The 15,062-nt window shown below is 44.1% G+C and overlaps 1 protein-coding gene across 6 annotated transcripts in view; it reads left to right on the top strand.

Annotated features, from left to right (window-relative positions):
• The window catches only part of OBSCN (obscurin, cytoskeletal calmodulin and titin-interacting RhoGEF), a 195,739-nt gene that overhangs the window by 96,010 nt on the left and 84,667 nt on the right, over positions 1–15,062 (top strand). For 5 of the 6 annotated variants that reach the window (XM_074845521.1, XM_074845530.1, XM_074845537.1 and 2 more), the window contains 8 exons: positions 4,907–5,173; positions 6,345–6,617; positions 8,332–8,598; positions 10,524–10,790; positions 11,347–11,616; positions 12,128–12,394; positions 13,255–13,521; positions 14,378–14,644. In XM_074845521.1, coding sequence (XP_074701622.1) covers positions 4,907–5,173; positions 6,345–6,617; positions 8,332–8,598; positions 10,524–10,790; positions 11,347–11,616; positions 12,128–12,394; positions 13,255–13,521; positions 14,378–14,644 — 2,145 coding nt within the window. Of the gene's footprint in view, positions 1–279; positions 544–1,130; positions 1,398–2,448; positions 2,716–3,404; positions 3,672–4,906; positions 5,174–6,344; positions 6,618–8,331; positions 8,599–10,523; positions 10,791–11,346; positions 11,617–12,127; positions 12,395–13,254; positions 13,522–14,377; positions 14,645–15,062 lie in introns of all 6 variants that reach the window. The other variant, XM_074845565.1, reaches the window with a different exon arrangement.

The following is a 15,062-nucleotide window of genomic DNA, read 5'->3' on the forward strand; positions in this document are numbered from 1 at the left end:
GTTTGCTTGGGCTTTTGTGTTCCTTTGGACTTTGCTTATGTGCTTCCTCCTTGTGTTAGAATTGGGAGAAGAGTTGCCTGTTGGTGTTTGTCCTCCTCAGCTATGCTGGTTCTTCTCACATTCCTTGCCCTGATGCAGCGTCCAGGGAAGCCAGGGGAGATTTTTCCATTGTGTTCCACTGACCTGGATCAGGGCTCGGTAGCATCATCTCCCCAAGGGCCTCATCTAGCTGCTTTTTAAGGAATATTCACTCTCTATGGTAACTCTTTTACTCTTCAGCACTGCCTCCAGAATTCAAAAAAGACCTGAAGGATCTAGAAGCTGTAGAAAGTGGGACAGCTGCTCTGCACTGCGAGCTGACTAAACCTGCTGTGGTGGAGTGGAAGAAAGGGCAAGAGGTGCTCAAAGCAAGCAGCAAGTATAAAATGAGTCAAGATGGTGCTGTTGCAAAGCTGATTATCCATGAGCTGGATGTGGAGGACACTGGAGATTACACCTGTGTGTGTGGAGATCAGCAGACAACTGCCACTTTGACAGTTAATGGTAAAAAAAAAAAAGAAAAAGTTATAATATTTTCTGAAAATAAAACCCATGGTTTAGTGTTACTTATGGAGAACGGCTGACTACAGTTCATAAGGTGTGGAGAGTAGCATGGTCTATACAGCCTAATAGAGTGACCAGATAGAAAATAGGAATTGCAATGCAGAGCTAAATGCATTTTGACAGTATGTTACTGACAGGATAATTGCAATCTCTCCTGCAAGTGTCCTGCCTTAAGAGGGAATCTGAACTCTTACAACTCCCTGCTGATCTTCAGAATACCTCTTCAGTGATCAGGGCAACATGTTGGCTACTTTCACAGTAGGAAAAATATTCTGTAATTTTTAGATCATAGATTAGATTAAGTTTCTACATACTTCATGGCAAATGTAATTGCTTGAAATCGATTTTCTCTTGTTCTGCAGATATTTCAATTACTTCTCTGGGGAAATAGCCTTGTACTTTGAATCTAGAGCAATGAGGTTTAGAGACATCTGCAAAAAAGCTCTTCTGGTGCTTTCATTTTCTTTCTACTTTCTCTTTCCCAAACCCCAGTTGCAGTTGTTGCAAGTCATGTTTCTGTTTTATAGCCCTACCAGCACTTTTTAAACAAGAGCTTCAGAATACTGAAGCAGAAGAAGGTGGTACAGCAACACTGAGGTGTGAGCTTACCAAACCCAAGGCTCCAGTAGAGTGGAGGAAAGGAGATATTACTCTCTACCCTGGTTTGAAATATGAGATGAAGCAGCAGGGCTCCACATCTGAATTGGTCATTTATGACTTAGAACTGGACGATTCAGGAAGGTATACCTGCGACTCTGGACATCAGCAGACAACGGCTGTGGTAACCGTACATGGTAGGCAGAGTATTGACCCTTGTCTCAATAGAGATGAAGTGAAAGGAGTGCAGAGATGAAGTGAAAGGAGTGCCTTGCAGTGTTCTCTACAGCCCTTTATTTGTTTTGTCGCTGGTCCATCCCAGCATACATATTCTACTTGAGCAAGTACAACTTAGAAATGTTCTTCTTGCTGTATCTGGAGTGATTAAACAGCATCAAAGCAATTAAATGTTGTCATGATGTCAAAATGTCCTGCCCTCAGAGTGCAGGGAGTGTGGCTGCATATGGGAATGGATAACGGAAAACAAGCCAGGCAGGCTGATGGTTATTTTGGGTTGTTGATTGCTTCAGTAGGCAGAAGGAATGCCTAATTGGGCATAATGCCTGATTGGGATGCTAAGAGGAGATGCAACAGTTGGGGCATAAAGGATATCTATAACATGTGAATAAATACGCTGTATTATTACTTGAGGCTTTGAGCCTCAAGTGTAAACTTTGACTTCAGACAACTGCATCCACATCTGTTTTCCTCCACCTCTTCTAACCATCCAGAGCAAGACCTTGTCTGAAATCTGAATTTCCTCTTCCATTTATCACTTTATTGTCATCTTTCACTGTGCTGCCTCTTTTTGTGTTTTTAATGTTAACTTGACCTTTTATATGTTGATAGAAGCTTTGGCAGGGGGCGGGGGGGGGGGGGGGGGGAATACTCTTTGCTTAATACTGCCAACTCACAGACCCGTATTAAGGAACAAGGGTACATGTAAGAGAGAGTATGTCCCAGTGATCTTTGACTAAAGCATCCGTAGTTGGCAGAAAAGTCTGACTCCTTCAGATCCCAAGCCAGGCCATTCAATGGACCACTCTCTAAGGCCAGATTTTCCTAACTTCACCGTCTGTCCTCAGCTCTCGGTTCACATAATGATTCAAGAAAGATGCTACCAAGACAGAGAGTTGCAGTCCAAGCATTATGAAATCATTAGAACAGGCCATTTCTGAAAAGTGATGGTAGGATTGGGTCCTTTTTGGACTATACATTCTTAAAAAATTTCCCTCTCAAATTTTGCAGCACTGCCCGTTACATTTAAGCAACCCCTACAAAATAAGGAAGCAGAGGAAGGAAGTACAGCTACACTCTGTTGTGAGCTGTCAAAACCCAATGCTGCAGTGGAGTGGAGGAAAGGAGGAGTGGTGCTGCAGCCCGGCCAGAAATATGAAATGAGGCAGAGAGAATGCCTGGTAGAGCTCTTAATACATAATCTCAAATTAGAAGATACAGGAGAATACAGCTGTGATACTGGGGATCAGGAAGAAAAGGCATCTTTAAATGTGAAAGGTACGTGGTGTGAGCTGACTCCTAAAGAAATAGAATCCATCCAACATGCAAACCAACAGTTAAAAGTATAAATGTTTTTAAGTACATGACTTTTTTTTTTCCTAAAAATATTTTCCTTTTCATGCAATAGACTAGGATTTCTTTTTTTTAAATGAGAATGGGAGAGGATGATACTTTGCTCTTCCAATGCTGCATTTGAGTTTTGGGTTCTAAGAAACACTTTCTAGCTTTATGGTTGAGGAGAAATTAAAGAAAGAGCAATGCTTTAGCATAACATCTGGACATTTCACATGATATGTGGTTTAAGTATTTAAAAAAAGATTTTCTTCCATATCCTGGAAGAAGACTGACAACGACCTTCCTGATCTGTCAAGGCTGTCCGTGGAGTTTTGGACTTCTTTACTCTTGAGATCTTTGCTAGATCAACTGAAGGATAAATTCATTCAAAGAATTCAGCCCTAGGAAGGATTTGAGTCAAAGAACAAAGAAATAAATGTTATGAGTGCAGATGGCTGCTTCTGACGCAGCAAGATCTCCTCGTAGCTCCAGGCAAACCAGAAGAAATGGATCCTGCCTAGGAATATAGCACTTGCAAAGCACAGTATCTTGTTCTCCGAAGTGTCAGTCTAACTGTGTTAACCAGGACTTGACTCAGTGTTCAATAAAAGCTCCTGTTTTTTCCCCTTTAGCTGTGCCAGTTCTTTTCAAAAAGGAGCTCAAGGACAAGGAGGCAGAAGAAGGAGCTGCAGTGAAATTCCAGTGTGAGCTGACAAAGGATAATGCAACAGTGGAGTGGAGGAAGGGCACCATGGAGCTCTTCCCATGCGCCAAATATGAAATTAAATTAAGTGGTCGCACAGCTGAACTTGTGATTCATAATGTGGAACCGGAAGATGCCTCTGATTACACGTGTGATACAGGAGACCAGCAGAGCACCGCAGTCCTCAGAGTGAATGGTTAGCTCTGCATCAAAATTAAGGGATTTGTGAAATTGTGTGAATGATATTCTTCTATTTATTGGTGAATAAACCCCTCCAAAAGTTAAGATAACGAGGAAAGCAGGTGCCCAGTCATAAACCAGAATACAGAAAAGTAGATCTTGTGAGAGGATTTGTAGCATGGCTATTTAAGCCTGTAAAGCACAGTGTACAGTGTATTAATCCCTTCCTCTGATATGATAAAAGCAAGAAACTCTGCATCATGGGGATTCTGAAATTCTAATAGATCACTGGTTTTGGTGCTTTGCATTCATTGCTGGCTCAGTTGTATCAATAACTAATCATAAGTCATTAACAAAAGTATTTTAAAAATTTACTATTTTCAATTTTTGTAATGCCCTCCCATGAAGATCCCGTGAACGCTGTATTTAAACAAACCAGGTATAATGTCTGTGATTAATCACTATCTGTGAAATGTCTGTCGTCATCTCAAACTGTTGGGTGGAATTTGTGTCTTTGATCTAAGCCACAACCTTTCAAACTACAAACTCTTGGCTGAACCCAACCCATGAAGCAGCCACTGGGTCAACCACAATTGAAAGAGCCCTGTGCTTGCTTTACATGTGTCACATCAGGGTTTAGACAGAGGAACCACAAGCACTGAGATTCCTGTTTCCACAACTGCTCACGCACACACACATGATGGCTATTCCCTTCTTGCTTTCATCAGTGACAAGCTGTTGTCTGAGCTGTTCCATGCCCCACTTGAATATATGTAGTCCATTTGTTTGTGCATCATCTGGCAGGACTCACTGTTGTTGATCCAGGGTCTTGAAAAGATATTAAAGAAATTGGAAAAGTGTTTAAAGCTTTACATCGTTTATGGTGTTGGAAGTCATGGGTATTTCTATAAAAACAAACAGACTTACACTATTTTTAATCAGGAAGTACCAGGTTTGGCCTAGCCAAAATCTTTATGAGTGTGGGAGTTTCCAATACCCAGAGCAGATAGTAGGTGTAATGTGGATGTCCTTGACTTTATGGAAAACAAACATATTTGGGGAACTTTCTGATCCTCTCCTTGTCTGGATATACAGAGTATAGGTCTGTCTGTAGAGAAAAACAGGTTGTTATTATCCTATAACCACTTCAAGCAAATTTGTTCTGCAGCATCAGACCCCAGATGCCTTGTGCTGAGTTGTGCAGACCTGGCATTCAAGCTAATGGATCATGTATTGTTTTTCACGTTGCAGCCATCAAACCTCAGCTGAAGCAGCAACTGAAGAATGAAGAAGTGGAAGTGGGAGGAACAGCCAGGCTGCGCTGTGAGATTTCCATCAGCAAAGCAGAAGTGGAGTGGAGGAAAGATGGAGTTGTCCTTCACTCAAGCTCCAAGTACGAAATGTGGCAGGACGGCACTCTCCGCGAGCTGCGTGTTCACCGCCTGGAGCCCAGCGATGCTGGAGAGTATTCCTGCAAGGCTGGAGATGAGACAAGCTCTGCAAAACTGACCGTGAAAGGCAAGACCTGTTTACTGGGGCAAGGGGATTTTCACTTTAGGAAGCTAAGATTTTGCAACACAATTGTTACTATTGTGATTAAACTATTGTGATAAACGTAGAGCCTGGGAAGCGTATCACAGAAAAGTCTTATCATCAATGAATGCACCGAGGCAAAGATTCACTTGGTGGTGAGGAAAGGATAAGGCAGCTGTAATTTTTGACTCATGGCTTGAAATATTTGCTTGACATCATATGCATTGTGAGTGAACAGATGGTCCATCCCCAGCTTCCAGTCACGTGGCAGCTGCATCTGACCTTAACGTCATTACAGACAGAGCTTGGTCTCAGGTTGGACCACTAGCGTGGAACAATCACCACTAGCATCTCTACAGGCTACTCAGTATTATAGATGATCTGTACATTATGCCCAGCTGCATCATTTTTCATGCAGATGGTGCCCTAAGTTGTATGAATGTGTACTGTGTTTGCTCAGACGAAGGTCGCACTGCTTCTCCTTTGGTATTCCCCAGCAGACTCGGGGTACATACAGCTTTCGCCTGTTGCAGGCTGTCTGTATGATCTTTGCACAGACCTGCAGGTGTCCAGCTGTCCTAGAAGCAGGACTGAAGCAAACTGAATCACAAATGCCCTGTGCTAACACGAATCCAGCAAGTCCCGCTGAGTGCACAGAGCCAACCAGATCCCCAGACAGTTTGGAGCACCAGCAGAGGACACGCAATTCAGTTTGCAAAAAGCAGGTTTTAATATTATTCTCTGAAGATATCTAGGTGCAAATAAGTTTCAAAATCATGAATTTGGCATCTAGCATTCACACCTTATTCACCCAATTACAGTATCAAGCATGTAATTCAAAAAATCAATGCTCTGTATCTCTGAGAAAGAACAAGGAATAAAACCACTAACTGAAAGATATTGGCCATGTTACCAAGTACACTGATAGCAGTGAACCAGCAGTGTTTGAAACGTGATTTGAGAAGGTGTGATATCTCCAGCCTTGGAGGTACTTAAAGCTCAGCTGGACAAGGTGTTGAGCAACCTTCTGTAGGTTCTTCTCAAAGCAGGACCAAATGACCTCCAAAAGTCCCCTGCAACCTATATTATTCGATGATTCTATGATTTCATCCATGTTTTCTCTTTCATGGCTTGACTACTGATGGACTGTTTGCAGAGCCTGACGTGACCATCGTGAGTGGTCTAAAGGACATGGTGGTGTTTGAAGGGGATGATGTCACGTTTCAGTGCCAAGTCTCTCATGAAAACGCAAGAGATGTTGAATGGAAGCTACAGGATATTGCTCTGCAAAATAATGAAATGAATGAAATCTCAGTGGAAAAAGGAAAGATTCACACCCTGACATTAAGAAAGGTGACAGAGCAGGACATTGGCACTATCACTTTCCGTGTGGGACCCCACACATCGACAGCAGAGCTCACAGTGAAAGGTAAGGGCTCTCTGATGTGGGAAAGGAGCAGGATTGGTGAGGTGACATTTTGCTTATGCTGATAGTAAGTTCAAGGCCATCATTCACCCCTTGTTTGGATCGTGTTAATAGGGTGTTTGTGCTTCAAAGCATACATGATGTACTAATGTGATTCTGTGAATGTGGTCCCATATACTGTCTTCCCTATGGATAGACAGTGGATATGTCACAGAATCACAGAATCATCTAGGTTGGAAAGGACCTTGAAGATCATCTAGTCCAACCATGAACCTAGCACTGACAGATCCCAACTACACCAGATCCCTCAGCGCTGTGTCGACCCGACTCTTCAACCCCTCCAGGGATGGGGACTCCCCCCCTGCCCTGGGCAGCCCATTCCAACGCCCAACAACCCCTTCTGCAAAGAAATCCTTCCTAAGAGCCAGTCTGACCCTGCCCTGGCGCAGCTTGAGGCCATTCCCTCTTGGCCTGGCGCTGGTTCCTTGGCTCAAGAGACTCATCCCCCCTCTCTGCACCCTCCTTTCAGGGAGTTGCAGAGGGCCATGAGGTCTCCCCTCAGCCTCCTCTTCTCCAGACTAAACCCCCCCAGTTCCCTCAGCCGCTCCCCATCAGACCTGTGCTCCAGACCCTGCACCAGCTCCGTTGCCCTTCTCTGGACACGCTCGAGTCATTCAATGGCCTTTTTGGAGTGAGGGGCCCAAAACTGAACCCACTCATCGAGGTGCACCCTCACCAGTGCTGAGCACAGGGGTAAGATCCCTTCCCTGTCCCTGCTGGCCACGCTATTTCTGATACAAGCCAGGACGCCATTGGCCTTCTTGGCCACCTGGGCACACTGCTGGCTCCTGTTCAGCCGGCTGTCAATCAACACCCCCAGGTCTGACTGGCAGCTCTCCAGCCACTCCTCCCCAAGCCTGTAGCGCTGCTTGGGGTGGTTGTAGCCCAAATGCAGCACCCGGCATTTGGCCTTATTGAAGCTCATACAGTTGGCCTTAGCCCATCGCTCCAGCCTGTCCAGCTCTCTCTGCTGAGCCTCCCTACCCTCGAGCAGATCAACACTCCCACCCAACTTGGTGTCATCTGCAAACTGACTGAGGGTGCACTCGATCCCCTCGTCTAGATCATCAATAAAGATGTTAAACAGGAGTGGCCCCAGTACTGAGCCCTGGGGGACACCACTTGTGTCCGGCCGCCAACTGGATTTAACTCCATTCACCACAACTCTTTGGGCCCGGCCATCCAGACAGTTTTTTACCCAGTAAACCAGGGTCCTCAAGCTAACTGGGTTCTAGAGAAATTACTGGGGTAGCTCCAGTAGATGGATTGATAGATCTGTAATTTTCATTGCTTCCACTTTCCCTTTTCTTATTTTCTTTTTCTTCTTTGGAGTTTTTCTTTCTCTAAACACTGTTTTGAAGACATTCTCAGTCAAACATCCTTCTCCTTCCCTATTTGAAGCTGTTGGTCTGGTCAGAGTCCCCATCCCATCTGAACCTGTTAAAACATCTGTAAAGTTTTTGATTAGTACTTCAGTAACTTCAACAAATACTTGCGAGTGCGTTTCATTCAAAATCCATTCACCTTTTAACCTTCCTATATATATCATGAAGTTAAAGTATTTTTTAAGTACTTAACTGTTCAGTAGCAACTTTAACACTGTGGGCAAACAAGATAAAGGTGACTGTAAATGTCTTTGCTGTGTTTGTATTTTCAGTGCCACCTCCAGTCTTTAAGGAGAAATTACAGAGCACAGAGCTGCAGGAAGAAGAAACAGCCATCCTCCACTGCGAGGTGTCCCAGCCTAATGCTGCGGTGAAGTGGAAGAAGGGTGCTCACGTAATTTCCCCAAGCTCCAAGTATGAAATCAGGCAGGAAGGAACAATCCATACTTTAAAGATTTATCACTTAAAACCAGAAGACTCTGGCAAATACACTTGTGATAATGGAAATGAACAAACGACAGCCACTTTAACTGTTAAAGGTAGGTTGTTTTGTTTTCTTTTTCAGATGGGAAATGTGTTCCATTTCCTTAGCTTAGTACGAGCAAGAGGGTGCTATTTACTGTCCTTCACTTCAGATGTGCTTTTCTGGCATAAAGAAGCCGAGTCCTTTGGCTTTCAGAAGTTAGGTCCTGTGGTGTCCTGAGCAATGAACACAGAGGGACCCAAGTGCAGTAACTGCTTCCACAGTCCTAGAGCCAAGGGCCTCTTCCTGGTCACTCAGAAAGCCAAGGCTGAAACTAACCATCCTTTGAGCTGTAGTTCCACCTGGGAAAATGGTGCTCAAGAGTCTAAATGCTGAAACTGACTTGGGAACTCAACTCCAGATGACAAGCAAGGCTCCTAAATACTCCTAGTGCCTTAAAAATAGGTGTAATGTGCCAATATATCAATTTTTTAAAATCTACTCTGGTACAAGTACTATATTAAGGTGACTTTTTCTGAGATACAAGATCAACAAAAATAAAGAGGAGCCAGGATGTTGTTGTGAAATGCCATCTTTTGAAATACCCCTTGAGGGTTCTCCCATGAAAGGCAAGCACCTACCTGCTATCACACTAACTCCAGGATTCAGTGATACCAGAATATTTGTATTGTAAGCAGATCCTCTGATGATGGCTGTCCGTTTGTGTCTCTGTGTGTGGTCCCAGCCATGCCAGCACTCTTTTTAAAAAAGCTCCGAAACCAGGAGGCCAAGGAAGGCTCTATGGTCACCCTTCATGCTGAGCTCTCCAAACGTGATACACCAATGAAGTGGAAAAAAGGGTCAGTCTTGCTCCAAGCCAGCAACAAGTATGAGATGAAGCAGACAGGCTCTGCTGTGGAGCTACTCATCCACAATCTACAGCTGAAAGATGCTGGAGACTACATCTGTGATTCTGGTGATGAGCAAACTATAGCATCCTTGGTAGTGAAAGGTGACAAAAAGCTTTCACTTCACCTTTTAGGGAGCTCTAGGTTAGTTTTATATGTTCCATATGTAAAATTCAGGGACACTGTGACAGAGTCTGGTACTTTTTTGTGATAAGGATTTCTGAATCAACAGTGACGCAGTCTGACAGAGTAGGTCTTCACAAAGACTTTATTTCTCTCTCCTCCATATTCCTTTGCTGGCTCCTAAGTGCCCTAGGGCTAGAGGACTTAGCTACATAATGGAATGCCTTCACCGCAAATGCAACTGTACAAAAGCCTTGACCACAGTCAGTCCCCACTGTCCAAATAAACCATCCATTCCTACATCACCCACAAGAACTTTCAGATCTGCCTCCTCTTACACACATCTGTCACCAGGTTCCTGTGAATTCAGTCTGATTTCTGGAACCCCATCTCCTTCCCTTGCAAATACCAATTCAGCTGTAACTGTAGAGCCACCAAGGTTCTTCTAGGGAACTGGACTTGAAGAACTAAACTTCTACATGTAAATCAACCCATTGAAACTCCATCTTGACCCATCAGTGATACATATCAGTGCAGAGACTTCCAGAGTTCATCTCTCTTCTGGGTCCAGTTTTCAAACGAGGGGCATTATTTCTCCATGTACCCTCACAAATGCTCAAGAACTCAGATATCAGGCATAGGCTTGTGACTTGTGGCTTTGGTACCCATTTGGAGATACATACACTTAGATGCTCAAGAGTCTATATCCATGACTTCTCCTGTGTAAGAAAGAACACATTCCCAGAGGTGCTCAGTGTGTACAGTGCCCAGTGACTCTTGGGGAGTGCAGAATGCTTAGTACTCCTGGAAATCCAGCACTTTCTGTCATTCCTTGTTTGGGTTTTAAAGTAACTTTGGAATTGAGTTTGAACCAAATCTGGAATGGCACCACAGTTTCAATAAACACAAGACTTAGTGTTGCAGTCAGCAATGAAACATACTTTTTTTCCTCTGATTTATCTTGGTTTAGCTTTGCCAGTAATCTTCACAAAACCACTCCAGAACCAGCAAGCTGAAGAAGGCGGCACCATCACTTTGAGCTGTGAAATCTCAAAATCAAATGCCACTGTGCAGTGGAAGAAGGCCGGGACAGTGCTGCGACCAAGTGACAAATACGAGATGCATCAGGCTGAATCCGTGGCTGAGCTGACAATTCACAACCTGAGTGAAGTGGATGCTGGGGAATACATGTGTGACACAGGGGACCAGCAAACAACTGCAGCTGTGCTTGTGAAAGGTGGGGCTTTGTGTGGGGAAGAGTTGAAGAGAGCTTGGTATCGTGGTAGGGGCACATGATTAAGTAATTTGACAGACATTGTCCTGTGCCCAGACTGAATCATGGGGATCTCAGAGACAAGAGTGATTTCAGAGGGATAAGAATTGGGTCAGTTATCTCTAGGGATTCAGAAACGCATCTTTAGTCAGTGGTTCTGTGGTTTAATATTAATGTCACCCACTAAAATGCGACAATGTTTTCACAATACACATTTCAGTATAAATATAGATTATATATTTATCATACACACAATACAGTATAACATGCATACTTCATAGACTATCATACATATGTGCATAATAAATATGCACACATACATGCATCATGCATCTGTAAGAATGTAACATGTTACTACATGCCTGTGTAACTACATTTCCATGTGTTTAGTGCTTAGTGCTTTGTGGTGGTTCTTTCAAATAATATAGTACTGTAAATAAAGAAAGAGCATAACAAAATGTTTAACCCAGGAAGCATCACTTGAAAGTAGATATCAAACCCTGTTGACCTTTCCATAAAGAACCAGCAGCAACCATAGTGGAGACGCTGAAGGACGTCACTTCGTATGAAGGAGAAGATGCAGTGTTTGAATGCAGGCTGTCCCGGGAAACAACTCAGGATGCCCAGTGGTTCCTGGGGGATGTTCCTCTGCAATCCAATGAAATGAATGAGATCAGAGTCCAAGGGACACGTCACACTTTGATCCTGAGGAAGGTGACACTGGAAGACTGTGGGCCAATCAGTTTCAAAGTCGGGCAGCATTCCTCAGCAGCGCAGCTAGTGGTCCAAGGTGAGCAACCTCCTAGGAAGAGGGATTGACGAGGTACTGGTAAGCACTGTCAACATTGCTTTAGCTTCTGGAGAGGTGGATTTGGGAGGAGGGGTCCTTGGAATTGTTGGGAGATTCTGCTAAAGTAATTTAGGCATTTAAGAGTTACACACGTACTTCTCAGCTAGTCATTTCACTCTTTTTTATAGTCCATGTAGTGAAGCAAACATCCTCTGAAGACCATCCAACTTATCCTGAAGCAAGCAGCTAAGATATGTCAGAATCAATACTGAAAAATGTCAAGAATATGCTCTCAGTCTCCTACTTATGAAATTTTTAGATAATATTTACTCCAAAAAAGTCTGAAAACTCTGAAAAACCTTTCCATTACGTTATATAGAATGATTTTGAGAGATGGGCCATGTCAATACCTTATCTTGTTTGCTCCTCTTTGATCTGGTGCGCAATGTCAGCACCCAGTTCCAATCTGCGTTAGGTGGTTGCGGCAGTGTTGGTACTCTCTTCCCCACAGCTGCTCCAGTCACATTTGTAAAGGCGCTCCGCAGCTTGGAGCTACAGGAGGGTGGCACAGCTCACTTGTCCTGTGAGGTGTCCAGGTCTGATGTCCCGGTGGAGTGGAAGAAAGGCACATCCGTGATCCGCTCCAGCCAGAAGTGCAGCATCAAGCAGGAGGGGAATGTGCACGCGCTGGTCATACACGATTTGAACCGTGAGGATTCAGGGGAGTATAGCTGCCACACAGCTGATGGGAAGACCACTGCTAAGCTAGAGGTTAAAGGTATGATTTCCTCTTTGCTCAGCAGTGGAGAGGGGTGTGCATGTCCATTTTTGGAGCGCTCTAGTGCAAAACAGACACTGAGGTACTGGAGCAAGGGCAGCAGAGGCCACCAAGTTTGTCAGGGGGCTGAAGCACATGAAGCACAAGGAGAGAAAGGGGCAGCTGGGTTTGTTCAGATTTGTTCAGAAGGTTGAAGGGAGACCTCATTGCTGTCTGCAGCTTCCTAATGGGGTCTACAGAGGAGAGACAGACAGACTTTCCTTGGGGTGATCAGTAAACAGATGAGAGACAACAGTTGCAAGCTGCAGCAAGAGAAATTCATAGTAGGAAAAAACCCAGCCTTTCACAATGAGGGGTGGTCAGACACTGGAATTGGGACCCAGAGTAGCAGATGAATCTCCATCCATGGAAGACCTCCAAAAGGTCCCTTCAGCCTTAATTATTTTGTAATTGATCCCTGGCTGCATGATCTCAAGTTGTTCTTCAAACGGTGCAGCCTCAGGTCTGCAGGTGTGTATCTTTGAGTACTTTTATCCTGTTTCGTGGTTTTATTTTGAGGATGAAAAGCCCTCCGAGCTTCAGAAAATTATTTAAGTTAGTTGGGAATTCTTTGTGAAAATAAGTCTAGGATATGGGGAGAGAAATGCAGCTCCCGTAGAACTGAAATTTTTCCTGCTGGTTAACTCCTCTGTCTGGCTTAGACCTAGACGTCCCCACCCCTGGCAGGTCTCCTTAGGTAAATGCAGCCAGAACTGTGCATGAACTTCATGGATGGCATTATCAGTACATTAAAACATTCCTCCATTTTCTATTTTTGCTTTGCCTGTTTTTTCTCTTTGCACCATTCCCCCCCTTTCAAGCCCTGCCTGTGCTTTTCAAACACTGCCTGAAAAATGAGGAGGTGGAGGAAGGGTGCACAGCTATGCTGCACTGCGAGCTGACAAAACCCAATGCACATGTGGAGTGGAGGAAGGGAGATATGGTGCTGCAGCCAAGTGACAAGTATGAGATCCGGCAGGAGGGGACACATGTTGAGCTCTTCATCTATGATGCTGAGGCTCAGGATGCTGGTGATTATACGTGTGACTTAGGGGATCAGCAGACCACTGCTTCACTGCAAGTCAAAGGTAGGAGAAGCCTTGCTTGAAGGCAGAGAAGTTATGGTTGTGGCTGTTCTCTGTAGGGGTGATAAGGAAGTTTTACCACTCAATTTTCAATCATCAATGCTGTACCTGTGAATTACAACTGCGGGAAAGGGTTTGATCCACAACTGGTTCTTCAAAGAAGAATTTAGTGCCTTTTAAACCCAACTCTATTTCTGCAGTTGCGATTTTGATCTCACTGTTGAGAGCTGGGAGCAAAACTGCAGCTGCTGTTAATGGAGGGTATGTACAAGAGCAGTTAGAGAACTTGCCTGCTACCTGAAAATAAGAGACTGGAGTATTTCACCATACCTAGAACAGGCCCATTTTAAATGGAGCCTGAGCACCCCAAGATTTGTGGCTCTTTTTTAGTGGCTACATATTTGGATTTTATAGTTTTATTAATTTTATACTGATTTTATAGTTTTATTAATATTAAAGCAACAAGATCATGCTTTTAGATCCTGAGTTTAGCCCCCATAACCAGCTCCTGCTCAGTGTGTGGTTTCAGTGATTAAATGTCCAAATGCTGTGATTGGTACTGTTGTGCCTCTATTGCTTAGATTGAAAATTGTGTGTATGTCCACACGAAGCCCCCTGAGGGTCCTGTGACCCTTTATAGAGCAGCAGTGGACAGCTCTATAGCACTCTACAGCACTGTATCAGCACCTGATCCCCATGAGTGTTTGGCTATGGCACAACTCAAAGTCCTGCTCTGGGCTTGGCGTTGCCAGCAGGCAAGTTGTGGTTCTGAAAGAGGGGGACTACCAAGCTGGAGAGGTTGCAAGCAAGTTTCTCACCTCTGAGCACTGTCATTGATGCAGTTGCTTCTCCACTGCAGTGCTACCCGTGCTGTTTAATGAAGAGCTGAAAAATGTAGAGTCTGAAGAAGGGGGAACAGCTGTCTTGCACTGTGAGATCTCCAAGCCGAACGCCCCTGTTGAGTGGAGAAAAGGAGGGGTGGTCATTCAGCCCAGTGACAAGTATGAGATGAAGCTGAAAGGCAACATTGCTGAGCTGATCATCCATGGTGTAGAGCCTGATGACTGTGGGGATTATACCTGTAGCACTGGATACGAGATCACCACAGGTTCTGTATATGTGCAAGGTGAGGTGAAATGTGGTGGAAGTGCTCTGATTTTGCGGCCTGGGTTTCTTATTTCAAAATCTTTGACAGTAACTGGTCAAACTTGTCTCAGATGCAAACAGGTGGAAGTCCATTCATTTATTTCCTGATTTCAGTGGAGGTATAAGCACATCCGGGCTGAGGTTGGACCAATGTTTATAAGTTAAAGTAGTTCAAAGTACTGACCATACTGTGCACCATAGCAGATGATGGTACTGATGAAAAACTATTTGCTGGGAGCAGCGGTCGTAAAAAATACTGAAATTCTTGTTATTACTGATTACAGCTTCTATCATTGTTGATACTGTTATTACTCTTTTAAAGCACTGTAAGTAACCATTTAAAACTTAAGCTAGCTCCCTGCCTCCCACCTCATACAATGTCAGTGCAGATGGTTGCA

Source organism: Strix aluco, chromosome 1 (assembly GCF_031877795.1).
Source record: "Strix aluco isolate bStrAlu1 chromosome 1, bStrAlu1.hap1, whole genome shotgun sequence".
Classification (NCBI taxonomy): Eukaryota; Metazoa; Chordata; class Aves; order Strigiformes; family Strigidae; genus Strix; species Strix aluco.